This window comes from Pan paniscus, chromosome 13 (genome assembly GCF_029289425.2).
Source record: "Pan paniscus chromosome 13, NHGRI_mPanPan1-v2.0_pri, whole genome shotgun sequence".
NCBI classification, from domain to species: Eukaryota; Metazoa; Chordata; class Mammalia; order Primates; family Hominidae; genus Pan; species Pan paniscus.
This window is the reverse complement of record NC_073262.2, coordinates 141,995,025-142,007,031: the sequence shown is the minus strand read 5'-3', so window position 1 is coordinate 142,007,031 and position 12,007 is coordinate 141,995,025. Positions and strand designations below refer to the sequence as shown.

The 12,007-nt window shown below is 48.6% G+C and overlaps 1 protein-coding gene across 13 annotated transcripts in view; it reads left to right on the top strand.

Annotated features, from left to right (window-relative positions):
- Nucleotides 1–12,007, top strand: part of HDAC4 (histone deacetylase 4) — a 363,062-nt gene that overhangs the window by 48,662 nt on the left and 302,393 nt on the right. For 12 of the 13 annotated variants that reach the window (XM_034955509.3, XM_034955504.2, XM_034955511.3 and 9 more), the window contains exon 2: nt 13–253. In XM_034955509.3, the coding sequence (XP_034811400.1) occupies nt 232–253 (22 nt within the window). In that variant the 5' untranslated portion in view covers nt 13–231. Of the gene's footprint in view, nt 1–10; nt 254–12,007 lie in introns of those variants that run through there. The other variant, XM_057301555.1, reaches the window with a different exon arrangement.

Sequence of the window (12,007 nt, the reverse complement as noted above, 5' to 3'; positions counted from 1 at the left end):
CTGACCTTGCAGGTTCATCTGCAGAAGCCAGCGGACGCCTCTGTTCTCCTTGTGGGTTACCTGGCTCATGAGACCTTGCCGGCGAGGCTCGGCGCTTGAACGTCTGTGACCCAGCCCTCACCGTCCCGGTACTTGTATGTGTTGGTGGGAGTTTGGAGCTCGTTGGAGCTATCGTTTCCGTGGAAATTTTGAGCCATTTCGAATCACTTAAAGGAGTGGACGTTGCTAGCAATGAGCTCCCAAAGCCATCCAGGTAAGGCCGGGTCCTTTCTTCTCTGGGCACACAGCGGGGCTTTCTTTGCCCAAAGTAGAAGTTCTTGTGACTGCAGCTTGCTCTCTGGATTCGAGACTTTTGTTTTTCTTGATAGTGGTCACTGTTGGTTTTTGACAGCACAAAGTGCAACATGGATGGTTTATTCTTCCTCCTGGTGAAAGAAGAATGATAAAACCTGTGAGGATGTGGAGTCAAGTCTGTGACCCCGGTTTGCAGGCTGACTTGAGAGGCACACAGGTTTCCTCGATGCTCTTTGACAAGGGTGATGTTGAAAGGTCAGGTTGTGATGTGGAGAGCTGGTTTCTTGCCCAGTGTCTTTGTTGTTTCATGAGGGGTTGTGTGAGGGGTGGGAGTGCTCCTCCAACTGGGCGTCTGGGCTGTCTGGGAAGAAGCTCATGTTCCCACTGAGGTCGTGGCCACAGTTGCTCCTGGTGTTTGAGTGCCTCTGTGAGGGGCTGCACTAAGCATTTTATAAGCATTTAGTACAGCCCCAGATCATCTCAGGCCTGGAGGGAAGAAGTAATTTGCCTGAGGTCACAGAGCTGGTAGGTGGGGGACCCACATGATTGGGAAGCAAGCTTGTCCTGCTCTGAGCTTCAGAAGCATGTCATGGGCCCATCCATTTACGACTTCACACTTTCTGTCCTTGGAAAGTCACCGAGAGCGTGCGCCATAATGAAACCTCGAGGCCTGCCGCTGACCTGCCTGAGTGTGGGGCTCCTGCAGAGCCAGTCCTGTGCTGCCCAGCTTCCTGCCACTTCCAGCGCACCGTGGCCTTCAAGGGCACTTAGCCATCGACTTCTGTCTTGCGTCCACATGAGAGAGAAGACGGTGGCCACTGGACAGACGCTTGGACAGGCACCTGAGGCTCTGTTAGCCTTGGCTCTGGGTCCTGCTCCTTAGAGCAGAGGCAGAGAGGCTCAGGGTCTGTCTCGGTCACTCTCTTTGAGATTGCCCGGAACGCTTACACACATCTTTCCCTGGGTGGAATCGTCTTTGTCTGAAAATTCCAGAGGGCAAGATTCCAGGTTTTTTTAGATATGAAAGTTTTATTGAGTTAAATTGTTTATGTATTGACTGATGTAAAGAAATGGTTTATGATCATTCCAAGACAAAATTAAGCGCTATGGCTCAAAGTGTCTAAATAGACATTGAATGGAGCTGGCTCTCTCCCTCCTACACTGGGCTGCTGTTGGGTGAGAGTGTATCTTTTTTCTGTGTCTAAACATAGTGTGATGTGTGTGAGCATTTTCATAGAGTATAATTCTAGAGGCAGGGCCCTGTGTTTTACATTCTGTCCATTTTAATGTGTTATAAGCATCTTTTGGTATCAGTATGTGTGCAAATATAACTTGCTCTTTTGATACCTTGCGAATGGATATTTATGTGGTTGTAGCAGTGTTTATACCAATTCCAAATTGGCATCAAACAATTATTATACATATATTTTGTAAACTTCTAAGTATCACTACTAGACAAATTCCAGGAAGTGGAAGCTGGGTCAGTGAGCCCGTGCACTTAAAACATCATTAGGTTGACTGTCAAATTGCTCCAGAAGCCTCGTTCCAACTGATCTTCCTAATTCCAGTGTAAGAGGATGCATATTTTTCATTTGTGCTGTACCAGCACTGGGTAGGTTCAGTCTCTTTCATTTTTGTCAGTGTGCTAGGGGAAAATTATTGTTTGAGTTCACTTGATTATTTTAATGGGGGTGCATATTTTTGTATGACTTGGTGTACACATAATCATAATTTGTACATGCTCTGCAGGCATTTGAAGAGAAAGTATGCTCTTAGGATTTTGTTTCAGTCTAAAGACGTCTGTATGTATGTATCAATATTGTATTTAAAGTTCTCGGCCGGGCGCGGAGGCCCACAGCTGTAATCCCAGCACTTTGGAAGGTCAGGGTGGGCAGATCACAAGGTCAAGAGATCGAGACCATTCTGACCAACATGGTGAAACCCCATCTCTACTAAAAATACAAAAATTAGCTGGGCGTGGTGGCGTGTGCCTGTAGTCCCAGCTACCCGGGAGGCTCAGGCAGGATAATCGCTTGAACCTGGGAGGCAGAGGTTGCAGTGAGCTGAGATTGCGCCACTGTACTTCAGCCTGGCGACAGAGCAAGATTCCGTCTCAAAAAAAAAAGTTCTCTCATTTATATATATTTTATTTATATATAGGAGGATATGTATCCTTTCTTTATATGTTATTTTAATTATATATTAACTCAGTTGAGTTATTTAAATCAGTATAGCTTTACTTATTTTTTTCTGTCTGCTCGATTTCTTGGAAAAGTGTATTTTTCTACTGTGATTATAGTCTTATAATATTCTTTTTACATTAATAACCATTTTTTGCTTTATATAGTTCAGTGTTTTTTTTTAAAGCTTAAAAATTAATGACTGTTCTTTTGGTAGATCAGGTCTCTTATCAAAATATAATATATTTCTCTTTGTTTAATGTTTCTTTGACCAAGAGCTTATAGCGTTTCATGAGTTATTTCTACCCTTGGTTTCTTTTGGCTAACAAATATTTCTCCATCCACTTGTCTCTAACCTTTTCAGGCCAGGTTCTTTGAGGCTCAGCTCTGGAAACCGCGGGGTGCTGGGTTTGTTTGGCCTTTTCTGTGGGAATTTCAGCCGCTGCGGTTCAGTTTGATCACCGGCCTGCCCGGGCCTGTCCTGCCCATGTGAGTTGGGTTGTGTGCGCCTTATTGCCACCCACGACCTCTCCATTCTCTCTCTCAGTGGGTTGGAGGCTGAAGACAGGCCGCACTGGTGAGGGCAGGGCTGCCCCTTGGCCCAGCCCATTCTCTGCTCTCCATCTGTGGAGGGGGTGCAGCTGAGGTGGTTTGCCTGGGGCCTGAAGTCTGCTGGCTGCCTCCTCTGCCCTGTCCACTGTCATCTTTCCCTGCCGTGTCTGCCCTTCCGCCTGGAGGTCCCTTGGGAGGCAGGACCCCTTGTGCCCAACACGTGCGTACCACCACCTGCACACACTGGCTGGTGGCCCAGCGGCCTCTGCCCACATCTCAGGCGGGGGATGGGGCTTGCCCAGAACCGTGCCCTCCCTCCTGGGCGAGGCCCACTGGCTTGTGTGCCTTCCCAAGCAGCTCCATCCCCAGAGATCTCTAGTTTCGGGAAGTTCCTCTGTGTTTCTTGTCAGCTGATGCACCTGTCCGTCCGCTCCCAGGCATTGCTGGAAGTGCTTTCCAATCCTGCTTTTCATCATTTTAGTGGGTTTTGGGAGGAAGAGAAATCATTAATACTAAAGGATTCAGTTTGCTCTCTTGAGCGGGTAATTTCTAGGTGTGTCAGAGCACAGCCACGGAACCGCTGTCCCTTTTCCTTGAGCCAAGGAGCCGGGTCCTGGGCTGCCTTGCCATCACCAGGCAACGTGGTGTTCGGGGCCTACCTGGCTGCACCTCCCCTCCCTCCGTGTGTCTCTCATGCCGTCCTCTGCTAGCTGGCCCTGTCCTTCGCCCTGCCCACCCGGCTCACTCTTGCCTGCCTGGCTCACCCTTGCCTGCCCATCTGGCATGGGGGCCCTGCTCCTGTGTGGCCTGGTGTGGGTGCCCGTGCCACCCTCACTCCCTGGGCAGGCCGGGCTGGGGGAGTCCAGCCGCCCATGGGCCCCCTCTCACATTTGTCGTGTGATTTGGCTTTGCCCTGCTGATGAAGTGCCCTTCTAGTGCAGTGTGTGTGGCTTTCCTCTCCTGTGTTCTGTGAAAGTCCTCTGCTGCTGGGTGAGTTTTGTGTTATGGTTTTATTGCTGTTCCCGCTGAACTTTGCCAGAGCCAGGCCCTGGTTCTCTGACGTCAAAGCTGCTTAACTGTTGGGATTTTATTGCTCTAAATAACGATTTCTAATGATGTGAGCGGCCTGAGGGAAGAACCTGGATTGACTTAGCCTGGAAGAGCTCTCCTTTGAAAGGAGGCCCTGGAGCCTTACGCCCCTTGCCCGGCCAGCCCTCCACACCCTCCCTGAGGGGATGCGCTGTGGCAGGGCAGGATGCCTTTGTCAGGACACAGAGCCTCTGCCTTGAAGCCAGAGTCCCTGGCATGAAACCGGGAGTGTGGACGGGAAGCCCACAGGGGCCTGCTGGCAGGACAAGCCATGCCTCCTTTTTTCTCCCATTCCCTTGTTTTCCTCCAAGGACAGTTCTCCAAGTAACTGTCCTTGTCTTTCCTTGTGGTTAAGGGCTTAGGATACTGGTGACTTGACTGGCCAGCAGGAAAGGCAGACGTTGTTACTTGGCCACCCACTTAACACTACCCCATCCCTCCAGTGTCATTTACTTTCCCTTCCGGAATGTTCGTGCCTAGAGAAAGTCTTGCCCAGAAAAGTTCTCAGTGTCAAGGAGCCCCGCAGTGGATTTGCTGGGATGTGTCTGTGGTCACCGGGATGATGCTCTCGATAGGAAGCTGGTTGAGCAGGCAGTGGCCGGTAACTTGAGCATCGTCTCGCTCCTGGAATCTTGGTGCGAGGTACGGATAATGTTTAGTTCAAAACAAAATAAGTGGCCGGGTGCGGTGGCTCAAACCTGTAATCCTCGTGCTTTGAGGGGCCGAGGTGGGCAGATCATTTGAGGTCAGGAGTTCGCGACCAGCCTGGTCAGCATGGTGAAACCCCGTCTCTACTAAAAACACAAAAATTAGCCAGGCGTGGTGGCACGCGCCTGTAGTCCCAGCTACTCGGGAGGCTGAGGCAGGAGAATCGCTTGAATCCGGGAGGTGAGGTTGCAGTGAGCCGAGATTGTGCCACTGCACTGTAGCCTGGCCGACAGAGCAAGACTGTTGTCTCAAAACAAAAAAAAAGGATTTTGTGGGAAACGTGTGTAACTTAAGATCAGTGTGTTAATTTGGGCCATTCTATGATTTCTTAATATTCTGTTCAGTCTGAGCTACCCCCATCCACATAAAAGCAGCTAAAAAGTCTCTGTCCACAATGACTTGGTGATGAGTGAGTTCATGGTAATACAGTTGCTTCAGACCACTGTTGAGTGTTAACCCTGTGAGTCCAGGGAGAGGGCTGTCCTCTGGGATTGCTTCCAGTCCTCATGTTCTGCTCTAACTTTATTTGATCTTGAATCTGTTTATTTTAACCATCGTGGCCGCCAAGATTATTATATTTTAATATAGAAATGATCTCATAAAGATGCATTTTTATGGCATTTAAATAATGCTCTGCAGTGGTTGAATGTCTCAGGAATACCACAAAGTGTCTGTGTGTATGTGTGTGAGTGTGTGTTAGGGTGTGTGTTTTAGACAGGTTGTATGTGTGTGAATCAGGGTGTATGTGTGTTAGGGTGTGTGCGTGTGATGGGGTGTGTGTTTTAGACAGGGTGTGTGTGTTAGGGTGCATGTGTTTGTTTTAGACACAATGTGTATGTGTTAGGGTGTGTGTGTGTTTTAGACAGGGTGTGTGTGTTAGGGTGTGTGTGTTTTAGATAGGGTGTGTGTGAGACAGGGTGTGTGTGTGTTTTAGACAGGGTGTGTGTGTTAGGGTGTGTGTGTTTTAGATAGGGTGTGTGTGAGACAGGGTGTGTGTGTGAGGTGGTGTGGGTGTGTTTTAGACAGGGTGTGTGTGTGTGAGACAGGGTGTATGTGTTAGGGTGTGTGTTTAGACAGGGTGTGTGTGTCAGGATGTGTGTGTTTTAGAGCGTGTGTGTTAGGGTATGTGTGTGTTAGGGTGTGTGTTTTAGACTGTGTGTTTTAGACTGTATTAAGATATGGGTATGTGTTTTAGACGGTGTGTGTGTGTTAAGGTGTGTGTATGTGTGTTTTAGACAGGGTGTGTGTGTCCTAGACTATGTGTTAAAAGTATGGGTGTGTGTTCTAGACAGGATGTGTGTTAAGGTGTGTGTGTGTGTTTTAGACGGGTGTGTTATGGTCTGTGTGCGTGTGTGTTAGGGTGTGTTTGTGTGTTTTAGGGTGTGGTATGTGTGTTAGGGTGTGTGTGTCTTTGTGTATTAAAATATGGGTGTGTGTTTTAGACAGGATATGTGTGTGTTAAGGTATGTATGTGTGTTTTAGACAGGGTGTGTGTGTTTTAGACAGTGTGTGTTGGGTGAGTGCATGTGTGAGACGGGGTGTGTGTTTCAGATGGTGTGTATGTGTGTTAGGGTGTGTGTGTGTTGGGTGAGTGCATGTGTGAGATGGGGTGTGTGTGTTTCAGATGGTGTGTATGTGTGTTAGGATGTGTGTGTGAGAGTGAGTGCAAGTGTGTGAGACGGCGGTGTGTGTGTTTCAGACGGTGTGTATGTGTGTTAGGATGTGTGTTTGTTAGAGTGAGTGCAAGTGTGTGACACGGGGGGTGTGTGTGTGTTTAGACGGTGTGTATGTGTGTTAGGGTGTGTGTTAGAGTGAGTGCATGTGTGTGAGACGGGGTGTGTGTATTTTAGACGATGTGTATGTGTGTTAGAGTGAGTGCATGTGTGTGAGACGGGGGTGTGTGTGTTTTAGACGGTGTGTATGTGTGTTAGGGTGTGTGTGTGTGTGTGTTAGGGTGAGTGCATGTGTGTGAGACGGTGTGTGTGTTTTAGGGAGTGTGTGTTTTTTAGACAGGGTTGAGAGTGTTGTTTTACACAGGGTGTATGTTAGGGTGTGTGTTTGTGTGTGTTAGGGTGTCCGTGTGTGTGTTGGGTGTGTGTGTGTGTGTGTTAGACAGGGTCTTGCTGTCGCCCAGGCTGGAGTGTGGTGGTATGCACCGCAGCCTCAGCTTCCTGGGCTTCAGCGATCCTCCCACCTCAGGCTCCCGAGTAGCTGGGACCACCTCTGGCATGCACCTCTGCATGCCACCACGCCCAGCTAATTTTTAAAATTTTTTGTGGAGACCAAATCTCACCATGTTGTCCAGGCTGGTCTCCAACTCCTGGACTCAAGCAATCCTGCCCTCTCGGCCTCCCAAAGTGCTGGATTACAGGTATGAGCCATTGTATCCGGCCAGGAGTACTACAAAGTTTTAAGGGGCAGAAAAGGAATTTTGAAGACCTGCAATTAACCCAAGACCTTGATTCTGAGCTTCTGGTGACAGGTGGGTTGCAGATTCTGAGCATGGCCCTTGCTCAGAAACAAGGTGGCGGGAGGTAATGAGAAAGCCTGGGAGCTGAGAGTGGCTTTGCAGGAGGCCCAAGAGGGCTCCCAGGAGGACGGGGTGTGTAGGCAGCAGGTGCAGCCAGATGGCAGGAGTCCAGGGGAGCTTGGACAAGGTGGCAGGGCCTAAGAGCATGCTTGGTGCCAGCTGGAGAAGAGCTTGTTCATGGCCCCTGCAGTGGGCAGCCCTACATCAACTGGAGGTTTTAGAGAAGGACAACAGAAATGCCTGGATAGTTCCGGCTGATGTTGGGGTGGGAGATGCTTTTGATCCCCATGTACTGCTTGCTTCCGCTTTCTAAAGGCAGGGTTTCAAAAATACTTGTGTACGTTTTCTGACGCACAGCACCGCCTGTCTGAATGTGCATCCTCCCAGCCACCCGGCACGGGGCGTCTGCAGCTCTCAGATTGTCACTAGCCTGGATTCTCCATGCCATCATTATCTGGGATCTTAATCAGTCAAGGTTTGTTCTGGAAATCATGTAGACATAAGGACTTATTTTTCAACCTACTTTTTTTTTTGATCCTCAAATTGTGTTTTGTCTTTTAAAAATCACGAGTACTCAGTCATTATGAAGAGCTCAGAAAATTCACTGTCAATGGAGCATTGATGGTTTGTTTTGGCAATTCTCTGAAAATTCTTACACAGTTTGTGGAACATTTGCATTTGTGTCCCTTTTTCAAAGCCACTATTGTAGAAATGCAAATTTCTGAGTTCTGAGATGCTGAATGTTGGATGATTAATGATATTGAAATTTAAGAATGAACTCCCGGTATGTATTTGACATAGAAAACGCGGTGTGAGAATCATTAGAAACCATTGAGCACAGCTTGGCGGGGAACAGAAAGGCTGTGATTGAGGCACCCGGCAGTGGGGGCAGGTCGCACGTGGACAGGTGTGCAGGTGCGTGGCTGCCTCCGGGTGCCGGGCTGTGTGAGGCGGGAGCTACTGCCATCAAAGGTCTGGCTCTACTGGACCATAGGTGTTCAAAACTCATCATAATAATACATCAGCCTTGATGACTTGCTTGCTCAGTCAACCCCACTGCGCGTTTAAGAGAACGAAATGAACAGCAGGTTTGTTCTGAGTTTTGCTTGCTGCTACTTCATTTGTGCTTGCATATAGCCTGTGACGTGAGCTGGACACGTTATTTCTGTTTTGTAGATGAGGAAACCAGTGTTACTACTATCGAGTGCTTAGGTAGGCTGAGGCTGGGCAGCGCATCAGAGGCCAATCTGGCACCGCTAGAATCGGTCACCTTCTCTCAAGGAGCGTGCGCCTCTCTGCGGCACAACCCTGGGCGCCTGGGACCTGAGAGGCATTGAGCCTGTCTGCTTGTGTGAGCTCCCTGGCCAGGGCAGGCAGGGCAGGCAGGGCAGCAGGCACTCTGGTCCAGTGTGGTTCATGCCATGAGAGGGATGGGCTGGGCATGGAAGCCCCCTGAGGGATGTGGAGGCCAAGGGAGGCTGTCCCCTAGAAAGGACCTGAGGCTGAAACAGCCTTGCGAGGACGGTTGGTGGGTCTCCCGCAGGTCCTGCCCCGCCGGCTGGGGCCCTGTCCTGCAACGTAGGCTTTTTTGTGTCCCAGTTGGTTTCAACGAGCGTGGGTTTTGCCATCAGGGAACTTTATCTGTCCTTCCTCTGTCTTTTTGTGAACTTTCTCTGAGCTCTCTTTGCCAGTCCTTAGAATGTTGGGACTGAAGGAGTGACTGGGTGATTGGCATAACCAAGCGAACTCTGAGATTTGGGCTGAAACTGTCACGTTGTGGCCACTTAGCATCCTTCTCTGTGTTTATTTCATGAGAACATGGCAAAAAATGGGCACTTTGGGGAAAATTATAATGAAAATTACAGTTAATTTTAAGAAATTAAAATTAAGACAAAAATCAACTGAGGCATATACCTAAACTTTTTTGAATTATATCTGGCCTTGAGCTTTTAAACTGGTTTGCCTTCAGCCACCTAATCAGTAAGAGACTGGGAGTGCTGGCCCTTCAGGAGTGATATGCATTGGTGGGGATGGAGGCCTTGGGGCGTTATTTTCATGTTTGCTTCTCTCTCCTTCCCCCTTTTTAGGAAAACAAATACAAATAGAAAAGATAAATTCTGCCTCTCAGGGAGCTAGGCACAGCTGATTTGGAGACCGAAGCCCATAGCCAGGCCTTTGGGAGCCCCCTTGACAGTGTAGGCGGCTGTTTCCCTCCAAGACGACGCTGGGCCTGCGGGCTCTTGGTTGTCTGTGAGGATCCTGAGCCCGGCTGGCTCATGGTGGCTTTGTTCTCACTGGACTCCAGGCTCCCTCGTCTCCCTCAGCCCTCACTGTACTCTCCTCCATCTCTGCCCAGTGTCCCCTTGCTGCCTTTCCTTCAGTGCTACAACCCGGACTCAGGACCCAGTGTGGTTCCGTGCTGACGGGCAGCTGTAGAGCTGTTGGGATATTACCCTGAAACACAGTGTTCAGGATGACTGTCATTTCCTAGCTTTCACCAAGACTCTGTACTTTCAAAAGGAGTAGTAAAACTTATTGTAACGTATTTGTTTTTTACAAAATACAGAAATGACCTAAATGTACTTATTTTTGTTCCATTTGAAATAGCATTTATAAAGAATTAGGACAAGTTGGTCTGTGTGTCTTAGTGTTCATTATTTAGTGATGGTCATTAACTGGGGGAGTTTTTTCTTTTCTGTATACAACTACATTCTCAAAGGTTCAAATTAGCTCTTTGAGTTTGTATTCACTTGAGATGTCAGAATTTGTTATTATGAAGCCACTGTCTTCAGAGCCTTTCCCTAAAAGAAGTTTTGTGATTGGAGCCAGTTTTTTTTTTTTTTTTTTTAAATTTTAAAATGCTTAGACCATTTTCTTAGAAGATTGCTTCCATAATCTGGTTGTTTAGGTGATGCCTTCGTTCGTTCAGCCTGCTATCATAAAATACCTTAGGGTGGATGATATGTAAATAACAGAAATTTCTTGCTCACTGTTCTGGGGGCTGGGAAGTCCAAGATCAAGGTGCCAGCAGACTTGGTGTCTGGTGAGGGCTGCTCTCTGCTTCACAGATGGTGCCTTCTTGCTGTGTCCTCACCTGTTGGAAGGGGTGAGGGGTCTCACTTGAACCTCTTTAATAAGGGCACTAATCCTATTCCTGAGAGTCCATAACTTAATCACTCCCCAGAGGCCCCACTTCTTAATACTGTCACATTGGGTATTAGATTTTAACACATGAATTTTGGGGGGGATGCCAACATTCAGACCACAGCAGCTGCTAAAGCCAAGAGAATACCTTTCATTATAAGAGCGAATGGTTTTCTTTCAATTAGTTTGCATTCATAGCCAAGGGTATTCCTTTTTAAATACCTATGAGTTTTCCTAGGAAATATGTAGAAATTGGATGCTTATTAACACTGTGTTTCTCAGTGACTTGTTGATTCAGTAGGGTTTGTGAAATGCTGTTGGAGTTTCAGGCAAGGATGTGGAGTCTGTTCTGAGCGCACTCAGGGTTTCCATGTGTTGTCCTGAAAGCCTTTCTCACCTCTTCACATCTAGGGTAAGGCCGTATTGAGGGGACGTTCCTCCCTCCCTGTGAGATAGTGTGATGCAGAATTCTTGACACTCTTTGTTTTCACATGGACTGAATCCAAATCAGGTGGGGCTGATTCTTCCAGCCCTGTCTCCTCATCCCGGTCTGACACTGCACAACACAAACCTTCCTGCTGCAGGCTCACCGAGGTTCTGTCTGGCCCTGTCTTTGCCTGAACACCTGCAGTCTCAATGTGGCTGTGCGGGAGCAACGGCGGCCTTCGCCCCACGTCTCTCTCATGTGCTTCCATAGCACTGCCTTGTTTTTGTGAAAGGATTAGGGAGGGAGGAAGGCAAGGTTAATTTTTTCTTTCTGATGTACTAGTGGATAAAAAGAGTTCTAGAACATTTGAGGAGGCCCTAGGGGAAACTGGAGACATGGAAAGCAGAGGTTTTCCTTGGTAAACCAGAGAGATGAGGAGTTTTAGTTTTTGTAGTGCCTGCTGCATTGTATGTGTTGAAAGCCGAGTCCTTGATGGTAATGGGGGCTCTGATGATGGTGGAGATGGGAGGTTAGGATCCCCTTAGAGATGTTTAGTGGGTGCTGCAGTGAGCCCAGTTTTCTGAGTGACAGGGACTAGGGTGTGACTGCTGAAGAGGGGGCCAGATCTTCAGTGCCCTTTATCTCTGGTGGGCTTCTCATCCTTGGTCTTGCAGCATCAGGATGGGGCCAGGGTGCCTGGCCTGGGGGGGTGGACTTGGGCCGAGGACTGCAGGGCACAGATGTCCTCTCAGTGTGGCCCTCAGCACGGGGAGCCCTGTGGCTTTGAAGCAGATGCTTCATTCAAGGCAGGTGGTTCTTTTCTGAATACAAACATACACTTGAGCATCCCCAAAGGCTGTTTTTGAGAGATGGTGTCTGTCTCCATGTCCAGGCTGTTGCAACAGGATGATAAGGTGCAGAGGCCATCTGACAGCTGGAAGGGTACAGAGGCATCTCTAAGCAGCAGCACCGATGGAGTACCCAGCCTGGAAGTGCTGACACCCCACCATGGTCCTCCTCTGTCCCATGCAGCCCAGCCTTTAGGAGATGCACCAACAGGCATTTGGGTGGCAGACTGGAGCT